Genomic DNA, 15,641 nt, shown 5'->3' on the forward strand with positions numbered 1-15,641 from the left:
CCACCTATTAGTATAAGCCTTTCTGTTTAACTTCATGTTGATTCAGTTCTCAACATACTCATTGCTATATACTAGACATCATAACAGTCAAGGTTCCTTGGACTGGTTAGGAATCTTTAGAACAGAAAGGTTAAAATAAGCAGCTATACTTCATTGAACTGGGAAGTTCAGATTGGACATTAGGAAAAGGTTCTTCACTGAGATGGTGGTCAGTCACTGGAACAGGCTCCACAGGGAAGCGGTCATGGCACCAAGCCTGTCAGAGTTCAAGGAGTGTCTGGATGACGCTCTTAGTCCTATGGTTTAGTTTTAGGTAGTCCTGCAAGGAGCAGGGAGTTGGACTCAATGGTCCTCATGGGTCCCTTCCAACTTGAGATATTCTATGACTAACTGGTACATATTTTCAATGGATTAAACAGATTCTAGGAATCATAAAACAAGCTCGAGGGTCAGCACTGCCGTATCGCTACTGCATTTTGTGAGAAGCCAGGCCCCATTGAGAACCATGACCACAACAGCAATTAGAACAGCACTCATGACAACACTAAAAACTTCTGGAGTATAGCTCTGACGCTTGTAAGATTAGCTTGAACACATCTCTTGACTTCCCATGCGATCTAAAAAAGTCTATAAAACTCAAGAATCTTCACATGTTCCATAGGAACAACACAAGTGTTAGCTCATGCTTCTTCAGTCAAATTCTTGAATGAATGATACTGTTAGATTGCTGTAATTAGGTACCTTAAAAAACTTTACCTTTGCTCCTCTTGCACCTAACTTCCCAACAGAGCCAGGTGAACCTGGGGCCCCCAGACTAGCCTGTAATCAGAAGTATCGGTTAAAAAGGTGCACAATGAAGAAATCAAGGGCTCATTGCACTCAAGGATTCATTGCCACTTGAAATTATTACAGCATCAGTATAAATATTAGCACATTAACAGGCTTTTGAGGACTACAGTAAGAGTTACTGGTCAAGCTATCATTCCAGTTATTTCCTGTTTTCTGTACGACTGCTTTAAAATTCTCAAAATGTTATTAAGTATGATATGAGTGTTATTTTCTATCTACATAGATACCTAGTGAATACATGCATAAGTGCACAAACAATATATATCTATATACACACATACAAATGGGTGTATAAGCATGAGTATCATTACATGACTGAAGCAGACGCCCAAAGCTGACGGAGTAGGACATTCCAGTTCTAAGTCACATTGGTGTAATTCCAAAATAAGAACCCCCAAAATCAACAGCATCACACAAGTGAGAAGATCAGCAGGCAGTGCTCAACAGTTACAACCTCATCATACCCTAGCATTAAATCTCACAGGCCATACTTTAATGAAACCACTGACCATTATCTTAACTTTGCCCTCAATGACATCACTGTATATCTGTATTTATACATATGCTGCAAGCCGTGCTGTTAGTCCTGATACTGTAGAACTGAGAGTGGAATCTAGAGCTAAGGCTTTTCATTGCAATCATGCAAAAGCTTGGTAACTCTGAAGTTTACTTCCTATTCACCCATCTAAACTTACTTTCAAGGCTGTTATTCTATTATATGAGGCTACAAATCAGTTTCCTTAAGTACTATACTGAAAAATCCTCAGTTTCTTCTTTCTATAAGTTTTTTAAAAACTCTTTATAATAATAATATCAACACTGAGAATGAAAAGCCCTAATGTGTACAGCAGGAATATATTATTTAAAGCTAACCAGAGGGCCTGGCATGCCTTGTGGTCCTGGAGGTCCTCTGATCCCTTGCAGTCCTCTTTGGCCCTAATGTAAAAAAGCCATTGAAAAAAAGTCAGTTCAATGTTGATAGCCTTTCAATGAAGATTAGATTGCTGCAATGACCAGAATCCAAGTGCCTGTTTTGCAGGCCTTAATGCACAGGTGAAACTTCTGGCTGTTTGGTTGTAAGGATTTGCCTCTATGAAGCAGCTGAGATAGTCACTGCCTGAGGGCCATATTCAGAGAGCCACTGTGGTGTCTAACATACCAAGGGAGCCATAAGAAACCCACTATCAACTAGGCATGCTTTCTCCAGATGCTTGTATCTTAAAGTTAAGATCATCTTTAGAGCATCTAAGAGCATCTTAAAACTGGAAGCTACTGTAAGCAGTCTACCACCATAATTCTCTTCAAAATGTCTCCACCAAGCAAATTTTTAAAACACAAAGCTTTCCTCATTGGTTTTGTGAATCAGTATATCATTTTCATCATTTTAATGCACCCTTGAAATACAGTACATTCAAAAATGCTATAGATTTTATGTACTTATTGCTAGCAATTTCTAATGACTTCATTTTGAAGATACCTGTTTGATAATATGCTGTAATCTAGAGATATGTTGGCTAAATCACTTCTGCTATTCACTTTCCTCTTTTCATTTCACTAGAAGTTGCACCCACATAAACTGAAGGAGAAACTTGCCACATTTAATTCCTCAGGGTTACAGAGGAGATTTGCCAAGAAAGAATCTTCCTCATAATATTAATTTTTTTGAAGTAAACAAAGCATTCCAAAAGAAAAACAAAAGGTCAAGACTGACAACACATCTTCTCCACAACTAACATAAAAACAACTCAGAAGTTCTTTTAGTTACCTGTGGTCCTGGAAGACCAGAGTCTCCTGGGTAACCTGCTTCCCCCATATCTCCTTGCTCACCCTGCCAGAACAAAACAAAAAAACCCCAATCAAACCAAACAAATTAACACCTGTCATATGTACATCAACAGATAATAATTTCATATCTCCACAGAGTATCATTTGATTGAATGTTTTTCAATGCTCCTAAACAGCTTTCAAGCAGCTTCAAATTCCTGTTGAAGAGAACTCAATTAAAAAGCAAGAGGGTTGAATAGCTTTCATTGTTGTTTAGAGTGTGTGATAAATATAAAAGCTGCAGTGCAAGAGGCCAGTCCTGTCTGCTTTGCATTTTGCTAAGCGCATTTTACACCATGGTCTCAGCAATATTCCTGCATTACCCTTGTCCACTGCAGAGACCATGAGAAGTCATAAAGCCAGGGTCACAAGGGCAGATCTTCACTTTTATCCATGGAGAACTAGTCTGAGGGGGAACCATGACTTCACAATTCATCCTAGAATCAGATGTCTCTGTACTCCCCATCTTTCACTCTGGTTATTCAGGCAAGTGAAATCTTCCTTGATGATGGAAAAAAACCACTTTTCCAGCTCACATCTACATAAAGTTGCCATCTGAGGATGAGTCAATTTAGCTGACATCCATAAGAAATATTTGCTGTCTGCTGGATTGAGCGAAATGGTGATAATGAGCACCAAGATATTCCAGGCTTTGCAGATCTCCTTTCACTGCAGAAATTATAAATGTATGTGTGAAGATTCTCAGGAAACAGATGGTTCTTGAAAGAATCTCCTGAGGAAAACTGCGTTCAAAAGGCTGAACTTCCATTCTCCACCATATGAATGAAATGAAAGATAATAGCAAAAAAAAAAATAAAAGGCATTTAAGCAAGCTTCTTTGTAGCCAGAGTAACAATATTGTAACACGGAACATCAGTTAGTAGACTGATGCCAGGCTTATGCCAGCTGTAAAAAAAAAAAAAAAAAAAAAAAAAAATCAAATAGAAAAAATAGAGAGACTTCCACAAAAATCACTTTGACTGCAATGAAAATGGACAAATTTCTTAGGCACACTCTACTAGAATCCAAAGCAAATAGAAAGTTTTCAGCTACTTAAATTAACTTTGAATCAAAACCAGAAGAGTTGGTGTTCTTTTTTCTTTTTTTTCCCTTTTCCTTTTCCTCTCTCTCATGCCTTCCCTTAGTTTATTCTCCTTTACGTCTTCACTATTTTGCTCTGCTTTCGGAACACAGATTGCAGTGTTGTTCTTGTCCGTGACAAACACCTCTCTGAGGCTACACCACACCTTCTGTTCCTTCTGCCTGCTGACTACTTCTGACTGTTACGAATGGCTAGCTGTGCTGCTTTGGTTTTTTTAGACTATTTCAAAAAGTTAGTCTCCATTTTATCACAAAGAGCAACAGATAACTTGAACTAGAAGTCCTGGGAAACTGTCTTTTTCAGGATATGGTGAAAAGCAGTGCATTCATGCTGACTGCAAGGGAAGGTAACAACTTAGTTGACAAGGGCGTTACTTCAGTGCCTTTTATTAACAGCTAAACCTGGTATAAGTCCTTAGGCATTAGCTGGGTGAATTCTGGCTGTAATTTGATTATTTGTCCCTGAGTACGTCACCTCCAACATCTATCTTAATCCAAAAGAGGGATTCATTTCCATTCCATTCCATTTCAGTACAAAACCATCCTCTTCCAGAAGGACTGACTGTATTGTATTTCCTTACAGTGCCAGATCCTGTGGTGCACAGAAGGGCCCTTGAAGACCCTGTAAACTTTACAACCATACAGTTCTGCTTCCTGGCCCAGTGACATCAGGAAGCCTGCACAGTGAAGTTCTCATACCTTGTGCTGATAGAGCTATGCCCTGTGGCTGCTTTGCAACACCATGCCATGCAAGAGATCTCAGTGGAAGGACACAACACCCAAAATCTCACCCAACAATGGATGCCAGTGTCATAATGCAGGGTTTACTGTTCCATCTAGTTCTTCCAGGAGATGTGGAAGACAGAAGAGGGTAATTCACTTTGCCATTCGCTTTTTACACCTCTCCCGTGAACAGGTTATTTACATAAGCTGTGCTCTGAACATGGGTTGGGACCTAGCTTTTAATGCCTACTGACCCATGCAAATGTTTTTTGTTATACTTTTAGAACTCAAAGCTGGTCATCAAGTACTTAAATGAAAACAGTTTGGAAGTTCTCTGTTGCTGTGAGGTTCAGTCATCTCTCTTGTTCCCTCCCATATTACACAAGGGTGGCCTCATCACTGGGGCAGGTGGCCCCCCATGGAGATAAAGAGTGTTGTCTCAAAAGGTTCAACTAATTCTGCACTCTGATTTTACTAAACAAGTTGAACATTTTTATTTTCTAACCACATCAGAGTTCTTGTGCTTGTTAGTACAACAAAGATAAGGTACAAATCCATTTCCACAGACTTCAATTTTTGTCCTGTTGCCCTCATAGCTCACTTGGATTATTTCTTTCTGCTGGTACCTGACATAAAAATGCAGACAAAGATTTTTAGAGTTCAGCAGCAATCAAATGGAAAAAAAAAGAAAGCACAAAGTTACACAATTACTTAAGAAATGGATTTCTGAGTTATTAAGCAAGAATTGGACTAATTAAGAGGCAGGCTTGATTAATATTGTTCAATATTTTAATCTAAAATGTCTGCACAAACCCTGCAAAGAATTTCTGAGATAGAAATAGGAAACAGTAACTATAAAATGCTCATATTCTTTCAAGTTACACTGATCCCTGTGAGTAGCCAAAGCATGGTGCTTTCCCTCTGCTGGCAGACAGTATCAAAGTCTTACAGAGTCTATTCCTATCTGCAATACCACAGACACGGAAAGATCTGGATTCTCAAAGTGAAATCCAAATTGGGATTTTCAGAAATCAGGTGGGGCATAGGTTTCAGCACAAGGCCAACCTGTGCATTGCGTTAAGCTGGGATGTGATTGGACTGTAGTTTGGGGAACTTGCAGGACTCTTAATTCTGACTGTCATTTCCCAGTGAAAAAATAATTTGAATCAGCTTAAATGTAAAAAACCTGTGTTACCTGTCTGCAGGACACAGGAAGACAGTAATAAAGGTATAGCAAAATTCTGCTCCTCTCAACAGGAGAGGGACATGAAGCCCTGTAATGAGAGTCAAATCAAACACTGTGCTGCTGAAGAAATATTACTACCATAAAAGACATCCCACCCCTCCCAGTAGCCTTTTTCCTTTGCTGAAACTTACGTACTATCTTGCATCATTATGCTTATTCTCACTGTTATTTATTAACGTGTTACACTTGGCCTTCAGTTTAGATGCTTGTTGCTGTTACAGAAAAAGCACTCAATCCATGCAAAAGTTTAATGAAAAATCATGAACCTTTTGCCAAATTAAGAACACAGCAAGCACTTCAATTTATATACTGCATCCACAATTAAAAACATGAGAAACATATCAAATTTATCAAACTGAGAAAACTGTTACCAGGTGTTTAACAGCATGTTTTGTACAGGTTGAACATTTTCATATTGGGAGTGTTGACAAAGGTAACAGGGCTTTGGCACAGACTGAAACAATTGATCCTTCAGGACTGAGACCAAGAGTGCATGCACTTCATCCTGTCTCCTCTTTGATACTAGGACTGCACTGGAATTGCATAAGTATGACTTGGAAAGAAGAGATGGGGTAAAGCAGGTCTGAATTTTGCTCTGACCATGCTTGTGAGTGATGAGTTGCATTAGAACAACCTCTACTCAAAATGCAGGTTTGCACATTCTACAACTCTGTCCATTCTCCAGGCTCCAACACAGGGGAGGACTTCAAGACATATTCCATCCTGCAGGTACTGACAGTGTCATATACAAAATTGTGATGTTTCCCTGGGTTTATACGCAATAAGATAAAGGGGAAATGCTGTACCAAGGCATATACCATCTTCCTTACCTGTGTTAGCATCTCTGCAGAGAGATTGGGTCAAATGTGAACTACAGTGTGTTTCCTGTAACGATCATATAACCTGTACTTGAGAAAGTAAGCAATAGGATAGAGATATGGAATATATCTTGCAAGCAGATATACGGGAGTCATGCTTTTAGATGTTCTTATAGACTCCTGCCAGGGTGATGGACAAAGGAAAACATTTGTTTACCCTGACCTAAAGAAAAGAAAAAAAAAAAAAAGAAGAAAGAAATCTGAGCCTTCTCAGATTTTCAGGTTCCTAGAATTTAACTGTTACTTGCACTAATCCACTCTTGAACATAACTGGTTTGATAACTGTATTTTGTAATTTATACCCTGGGACAAACAAGCTTTCTTTTCCAAGAAAATTATCTAAAACTTCCTTTATGAGAATGGCAGTGATGTCTTTACCAATTACATCTCAGGAAAGTTTCCTTTCATTGTGGCTCCATGGGGTACTGGTCTAGGAAAACCAAGGTTACTACCTAACAATGATATGAGGGAATTTTCCACCAACGGATCTTTCTGGAATGATCAGTCAGCATGCACTGGGGTAGACCTATTCCTTACATCCTATACAGGCATTCAAACTACACTATGTTCTCTTAGATATTTCCTTGGGAAATTAAATTGTTTTCAAAATCTTGATTCTTTTATACGCTTTTATCTTAGAACTGCAGTTAACATTGTGTTATGTTTATGTTTTAGTAAAGCATCATTTAGAACTTGCTGTAATTTTGTCTCTGCTGCATATGCATGTCATGCACATATCTCTAGGCATGCAGCAAAAGAGGAAAAAACTGTCAAGACTTTTGGCCTTATGCTGCAGGAACGCAGTCCAACTACTCACTCCCGTCATCTTTAGTGACAGTCTCTTCTCTAGTTACATTCCCACATTTGCCTTAAAAAATAGAAGTAACTGTCCTTTTATTTCAATGAAAGCTTCTTTCCAATTCTAAATCCTTCAAGTCAGGAAGGCCTCTGGTACATCCACCTGAGATCCAAAGGCTGCCTTGGCTTGATATAGACTTTTGGTTGTTAAACACTTGTGTCTTGGATCACACTGAAATTTCTCCCTTAAGAGGAGCAAACACTCAGGCCACACATGTAGCTGCATACAGATAGCCAGCAGCAATGCCAGCCACTCACCTTTATACCTGGACGGCCTCTTCGACCTGTTGCACCCTAGGAAGGAGTGGCACGAGAGATTACATCCAGAATACTGAGCAATATGTGAAACAACAGCTTGTAATAAAATACATTATACATACAATCAAATCAAATACAGCTTATAGAAAGCAGAGATTATTTCCAAAAAAAGGTTTAAGGTAAAAATGAGAAAAGAGTGGATTTGGGACAGAAGTTCTTACACAAGTAAGTCTTATACAAAAAAAAGGCTTTAGACCCTTAGTGAGTGCAGAGGGAATGCATCTCAATAAAATTCTGGAAAACATCTTCCCAGTCAGCTGCCTCTTGGCTAAAATAAAGATAACAAGAGCCCTCTTTCCCTCTGAGCTAAGAGGTCTGCACTGCCTCCTGCTGCACACAGCTCGGCAGCACTAATGAATGTTACTGTTAAGCCTCACACCACTAGAGGCCTTTAAAATGGTTCTGCAGGCTGACTGAGGACTGATCATCGTTCTAGACTTTGGCATTGGGCACCTTTCTGATAGACTAGAAGAGGTGCCTTCATAAATTCCAGTCTCTAGTGAATTATAAAGAACAGCTCAGCTGCCAGTGAGTTTATATATAGGCTTGAACAGGCATACGGAACTTGCAGTCACAGGAAGAAGGGATAGATTTATCTACGGTGAAATTATGAAGCAATTAAGGCTCATAGAAAAGGTTGCATGGAGTTTAAGGCTTGAGACTTCACATGAATCAGACCTGAAATTAACAGGACAGCAAATTCCTGATTTAAGAAAAAACAAAACACACCGCAGTACAGAAGCTACTAACTTTGAAGCCAAATATGTTTCACTATGAAAATGTTAGATTTTTGTTCCCTATCATTGCAGAAGTTTTAAATGTGGGATAAAAGAAAGAAGAGAAAGACTGGTTTTCTCAATGGGAACCCCATTGTATCTTGTATCAGTTACTTTGGCCCTGCATTGATTACTATTCTTACATGAAGGCCAGCATCACCCTGCTGTCCTTGGAGTCCATGTGGTCCTGAGTCTCCCTGCAAAACAAAGTAACGAACAAGCTCTTTACATAGTCTTTCTTTTTCTTTTACTTACACATTCTTCTTTACACGTTCCTTCTTTGTTTCTTCTCCTAAGTAATTCCATTGCAATCAGTTGCATCATGCTGAATGCAGATTCTTATTTTCTGCAAATTATTTACAATCAAAAATTATAAACCAGAGAGATCTTGCTTGCTTTGGATTCCCAATCCGTCAGTTACTAACAGCTGATACTTGGTCAAGGCTTTTATGAAACCATTTTTGTTGACTTTAGCCTTTCAGTTGGACTTCTTAAGATGAGAAAGTTTGATGAGTTTTGTTTCCATAAAGTCATCAAAACACAATTATTCTCCAGAGTGACCCTCACAGTTTTTCTACTGCTCTCAGCATACTCTTCATAGACATATATGCATTTACACGTGTCTGAACATGTGCACACAACCCTACTTGTTCAGATAGAATCAAACTTCTAAAATAGTGGATTTTTCTCACATGTCTCTAGTTCTCACCCTCTCAAGCTTTCATCCACCATTACTTAGATGCTAGTGTCCAACTACTTATCATCTTTGCTTATTATTTCCAAACAAAATGCGATGGTAAAATGGGCTGTGCTTTTCTGTTATGTTTCTTTTCTTGCAGCATTGCTTGAACATCTCTTAAAAATTCAGACATCACTATATAAGCACTTATCCCAGCTCTTATATTCTAGATACAGGTCAAAATGGAGTTTACCCACCACCCTGAGGAAATTGCAGCTCCATAGTAAAATGTGTACAGCCTGTTGATATCCAATGCATTTTTCCCAGCATGGTTTTTAACAGTATCCTTACAACCCATTACTAGAAGCCTCTCAGGTTGGTGAAGTAAATTTGTGGTAGAATAATATATTTACACTAAATCCATATCTCCCCTTAGCTCTGTATTATGAGAATATTTCTATAGTCTTTGTTCACCTTTTAAACTTTTTTTTCTTTTTTACAGTATCAAGCACTTCTCAAAGCTTTCTGTGTTGCAGATGTACACTGAAGGTACAATACAAAATAAAAGAGCTGCTTAGTCACTGGACAGCCAACAGAACTTAGCAATTATGCAAATCCTTTCTCCATAATACAGAACTGCTTGCTTACCTGCCGTGCTGGGTTTCCTTTTTCACCCTTAGGACCAAGAACATTATTGCTAGTCCCGGGATCTCCCTGGAAAAGTTAAGCAGAAAGCTCAGTATTTTCAGTGCCCACACCTTTATTACTCTGATTACAGAGGCAGGATATGGAAATAGGATTAATAAGATTTGTCATTGCAGTCAACAAGAAATACAAAGGCTATTTTAAATTAAGATGCTGTAAAGAACACTATATAGCAAGTTCTGCAAAGTCCACAAGTTTCTTTTGCAAAGAGATTAAAAGAAATATTGCTAATGGGCAACAAATTAAACCCTGAAAATGCGAAGCTGTTCTGGTTGCTTGCGTATAGTTAATTGAGTTAAGATCATAACTAGTTAGTGAGTTTCAGATGGGGTTACACTAGAATGGAGTTCCATTTAGCCACTTAATGCTAAACAGAGGTGAAATCCTCATCTCTCAAAGAGGTAAGTTACCATGACAGATGATTTTTTTTTTTTTTTTTTTTTTTTTTTTTTAGTAAGGGTTAGAAGACAGTAGTCAACACTATATTTGACTGCTTGGAACAAAGGCATTTGAAATATGTATGAGAAGTTGTGATACAAGAAGTGTGGTGTCTCCACTGAAATTTTAGTCCTCAGGGACTGCATTTATATAGGGCTCTGGAGCATGCCAGGAAAAAAATGTCAGCATAAAGTAACTTGCCTTTGCATCATTATAAATTGCTAACCAAGAACCAGTGCATAGGGTTTTCAAGTGATCCAGAAATTCCTCTGTAGGGTGGGAACCACAGGGAGGACTAAGTAGCTCCAAAAGGAGTTATGTTGCCCATGGTGAAAACAAGCAAATAAATAAAACAAAAGTGCAAGGAACAAGCAGGACACCTGAGGCTTAAACACCTGATTCCAAGCAACATATCAAAACACATCAGTCCATCTGCATCTAAAGAGTTCAGGACTCCTGGAATATGCTGTACTTCTTGCAGAGTACCGCACCATCTAGGATTGTGAAAAACTCTTCAAATCACATGTATTTCAGGCAGCTCCATCACAAAATCCAGGCACAAATCAGTGCAACCTAACAAAAATGAAGGAATACACTTACATGATCTCCTCTTAGACCAGATTCTCCTCTATCACCTGGTTCTCCTCTGGGGCCTTTTCTGCCCTAAATTCATAAAAAGAGCACAAGCAATTCGGGTACAGGTAGAAATAGTATCTGTGGTAGAGGAAGGCCAGATAAGAGAACACAAATCTGTTTAAGTCAGTGGAGCTACACTGGTTTACAGCAGGAGCCACATCATCTTAGAGAACAGGCAGCTATTAAAACCAACTCACAAGCATTACAGACAGCATTACACTTTGGAAAGATGGTTCCATAAAATCTAAACATTACTATAAAGGATACTTCACCTGTTTTCCTGTGTTGCCTTTCTCTCCAGAAGGTCCAGGAAATCCACTTTCTCCCTAGACTCACAAAGGCGGAAGAAAGAAAAAAAAATTAATGGTTGTTCTTTCTGATAAATGTGGATCCCAAATTTTGTTTGGCAGAATCCAACTTCAATCAGATATGCAACTCTAAACACTAAACAACAGAATTTCTGTTCAGGTTTAAAGCCCATTCAAAGGCATAAACATCTGTACTTTTGAACCCTGAGGTAGGCGCCTTTAATTGCACTGCACATTTAAAGTAATAATTACCTGCTCTCCATCAGTGCCATCAAATCCACTCTCACCATGTTCACCCTGTAGCAATAAGAAAAAATCCCCTATTAGCATCAGTCTACTTGCCTCTGAGCAAGGGATGAAGTGTTCACCCTGCTTTTGGAAATTTGAATAATAGTGGTTTTTCCATGGCTAGCAAGAATAATTAAGAGCAATAATTATAAATAGGAATTAATAATTCAGGTTTTAATGAATTATTAACTTTTAAAGCAATTCATAGTTAACAACACTTAATAAGAACAATGATTATTAAAACTATAGATCTTCATTAGTATTTAAATTCTGCTTTTCCATCTGTTAGTTTTCAAATCTTTTTCCCAACTGCAGCACCTTCAAAATCTAGATATATTCCAAAATATAACTACTAGTATCTGATCTAACATGTAATTCTGGTGTCAACCATCTTATGTGTTTGCAATGTGCTTTTTTTTTTTTAAATAATTTTATACCAGGAACAGTGTATTGAAAAGCTAGAAAGAATAACCAGGATAAAAACAATTACAGAAGACTGATCTTAGGCTTTAGGACTTGTTAAAGAAATTTCATTACTGTTTCAGCAAGGTGACACTTGCTACATACACAGCAGTCACATTCCCATTCAAACACACACTGCTCTTCCCTTTGTCTGCAAAAAGGAATCATCATATAGCAACCATTTATGGAAACCATTTTCTCACAAAACACACATCCCAACCTTAGGGAGTTTGCAATGTTAACTTGTTGCTCAGATGAAGAGTGAGGCTTCTGAATAGAGTTATAACTGTGAGAACCTTATTTCATTTATGTATGCTCCACCATGTTTCAGACCTGGCCAAATAACACACTCAATTTTTAAAGGATATTTTGAAGTGCTTCTTCTGTCTTTTTTACTAGGATAAAAATGAAGGAATTAATCGTGATGTTTTTATTTGTAGTAAGAAATGAAATTAGCAGAGACCACTACCCTGAAAGCTGAAAGAATATTCAACAAATCACTGAAAGTGGCACAAGAGCATGTTGTAAATGCTAGTTAAACCAACAGGAATCTCACTCTGATAGAGACTACAGATACAACTGCTCTGTAAGCTTTGATGCTAAATTGACTTTGCAAAACTACCTAAAGTCCCTGAGGAAAATTTTTGTTCATTTGTAACAGTTTTGTATGTACTACACGAAAAAATAGCTGGCTGTACATTTTGATAAGATTAATATGTTACAAACAAGAATTTCCTGAATAAGTATTCCAGAAAAATTTTCAGGGCTAAGTACGCAATCATGACTTTTAATCAAGTCTTAATTTTTCCCCTCACTCATTTCCTACCTCAGAAAACTGGAGCCAAACTTCATAGTATTAAATATTGAGTATTGCCTTTTTTTCTGCAAGTAGCTTTACTAAAATGCCTTGCAGACTTCAATAAACTGCCTCAACCTTACTAAGTTAGCAGTATTGAATCGCATTTTTTATGTGCTGAAAGTTTCATATTTTTAGTTAAAATAAAATTAGTGGATATAATGACACAACATAATGAAGATATTCATTGGATTTCTGTAGGGTTTGTGCTCCTGATAAGTCCCACTGTACAATTCAACTTGGACAAATCAAATCGTCAGCAAGCAATCTCCCTCTTCTATAATCAGATATTTTGGATACTTAAAGGAGGACAAATTACTTCAGGGAACAGAGCAGAAAATGGAAAAGGGAAGAAAAACACATGGGAGGATTAAAAAAGTCAGTACAAAGCAGTACTTTAAGTAGAGCTGAGGTATCAGAAACACTCTCTGAGCTTTCTCACATGCTCAGGTTTGGAAGCAAATACCTTCTGAGTCTTTGAGGCTCGAAAACTTTTTTAGGAGTGGTTTTGTATCAAAGCACCCAATGTAAGTTGAGTTCCATTTTAATTGCTCTAGCTTGGGAACTAATATTGCCATTATAGATCATTGTCTTCCAGACTTCACATTTTATTAATGAATTGGTGACAATATCTCTTTGATGAACAGGTATGTTTGAAAGGTTAAATAAGCAGAGTTGCAAGATCAGTGGATGATAAAATAGCAGAAGAGAAGTTTGGATATTGAAAAAGTGTCAACAATGATTCAGTGAAAATGCTGTCCAAATCCTCAACAAATATTAGTCACAGTCTTTTTTCCCCCTTTCTGCTCTGCTTTCTCAACAATTAGAATACAAGATTCAGCTGACCAGAATTACCACCTTCACAGATTAAAATAGCCAGTAAATAAATTCCTTTCCCAACAATTAGACTAAATCAATTATGACTGCAACCACATTAAAAATACAATACAAGTAAGACTGCTGGTTTTTAATAATGTGATACGTAACAGCTCACTTAAATCCATTCTTATATAACCATAGCAAAAGTACATTAAATACTCTGAAGTTTTTTACCGTGTTTTCCTTCCTTATTGATATTTTCATCTTACAAGGTAACATGAACTTAAAAGGAAGAAGAATACTGTTCTCAAAGAAAATTGATCACACATGAAAACACATACCTGACTTCCTCTATAGCCTCTGGCCCCCTGAAATTGAAAATAAATATAGATGAAATTTGGTGAAAGTATTTTTACTGAGCTTGAGAAGCAGGGCACAATAGCTTGCTGTGCAGAGGCATGCTGGGCTCAGTATTCATAGTCCCTACTGTAAAACCCCCCACTGCCACATACAGGATTGACCCCTTTTCCTGTGGGAAGACAGTACAGCCTTCATTTTCATTCCCGTTCTGTAAAGCTTTATAGCTTTACCTAAGGCCAGTCCACAGTTGGTGGTGGAGAAGTCACTGGCAAGTTGCTGAGTCAGCAAATTCCTTAGCCCATTTGACCATGCTTCAGTTACACAAAGTAGTTCTCAAAAGAAGAAAGCAAAAATTGTCTGCTGTTCTTACAGCTGGGTCTTGCTGTCCATCCATGCTTCAGGAAGACAGCACAGGGATTTGTCCTCAATACAAAAAACAGGTTTGTGGGAAACAAGATTAGGAATGCTTCAAAGTAACATACTTGCCTTATGGCCTCTGGCACCTGGACATCCCCTGTCTCCTTGAGTCCCATTGAAACCAAGTGGGCCTCTCTCCCCCTAAGAAACAAAAGAGAATGTTCAAACTCATCCATACAATGATGGCTACTGGTTAAGTCATCATATAAGATTAAAGCAGACAGAATTATATCACCATTCACTGCACAAAGGACACAAATGGAAGTCACCTGGAAATGGTCACACTAGCCATAGAGAACAGTCAATTACTAGTCTGAGTTGCACCTGGTTCTCTGCTCTCACTATCGTGCCGTGATTTAGACTGCACTACCAATCTTGGACTGAAATCTCTGTACTTGAAGGTAGGCCTTTTGGTGGGTTGTTTTTTAACTGAATATTGCATGACTTTCCTCTAGTCACAGATCTCTGAAGACTTCTACTCCAGGTTTGTTAGGATGGAAGTTCTAAAAAAAATTTGAAAGAGAGCAGCATATCCCAGAAGATCCACTTAAAATTGCATTCTAAAAAGGTAAACAATGACAAATGAAATAAGAACAAAGACACAGTAAACATGAAAACTCCTGTACTACCATGCAAAAAGAAGACAAACTTGAAGAGCCTAAGATCAGAAGAATAAAGACCATTCTCTTTTCTCATCTTTAAAGAAAGGTCTCTCCCTAAACTAGCAAAAAAGCAACATGGATCACATTCTAGGTTAAGTTAGACAATGGTGTCACAGAACCACACCACACTATGAAAAAACAGAAGTTTAAGCATTTTGGGCCTGGCTGCTTTGCCTATGTGAAACACTAAGACTAATTCCTGAGCTGAGTACTACACCATGATAAACCAAAGCTGTCCAGCATTATCTCCTCAACCTCCTTTCCTTGTGGCATCTTCTGTAGTCTATTATTAGCAGTCTGCTTTCTGCTGTGTATTTACTGCATTCAACTGTTTTGGATGCTTCAAATTCTTGTCTTGTGGCTGAAAAAAATGTTAGCCTTTAGCAAGGAAAATTTACAACATTAAAGTCACCTGTAGGCTTCACATGCAGGAGATGG

General features: G+C 38.1%; 1 protein-coding gene across 1 annotated transcript in view; it reads right to left on the minus strand.

Annotated features, from left to right (window-relative positions):
* Positions 1-15,641, minus strand: part of COL6A6 (collagen type VI alpha 6 chain) — a 49,723-nt gene that overhangs the window by 16,430 nt on the left and 17,652 nt on the right. Inside the window, 11 exon segments of the mRNA XM_068405151.1 lie at positions 757-819; positions 1,723-1,785; positions 2,615-2,677; positions 7,738-7,773; positions 8,717-8,770; positions 9,901-9,966; positions 10,996-11,058; positions 11,304-11,357; positions 11,592-11,636; positions 14,106-14,132; positions 14,611-14,682. Coding sequence (XP_068261252.1) covers positions 757-819; positions 1,723-1,785; positions 2,615-2,677; positions 7,738-7,773; positions 8,717-8,770; positions 9,901-9,966; positions 10,996-11,058; positions 11,304-11,357; positions 11,592-11,636; positions 14,106-14,132; positions 14,611-14,682 — 606 coding nt within the window.

The sequence above is a fragment of the Nyctibius grandis genome, chromosome 7 (assembly GCF_013368605.1).
Source record: "Nyctibius grandis isolate bNycGra1 chromosome 7, bNycGra1.pri, whole genome shotgun sequence".
In the NCBI taxonomy this organism is placed as follows: Eukaryota; Metazoa; Chordata; class Aves; order Nyctibiiformes; family Nyctibiidae; genus Nyctibius; species Nyctibius grandis.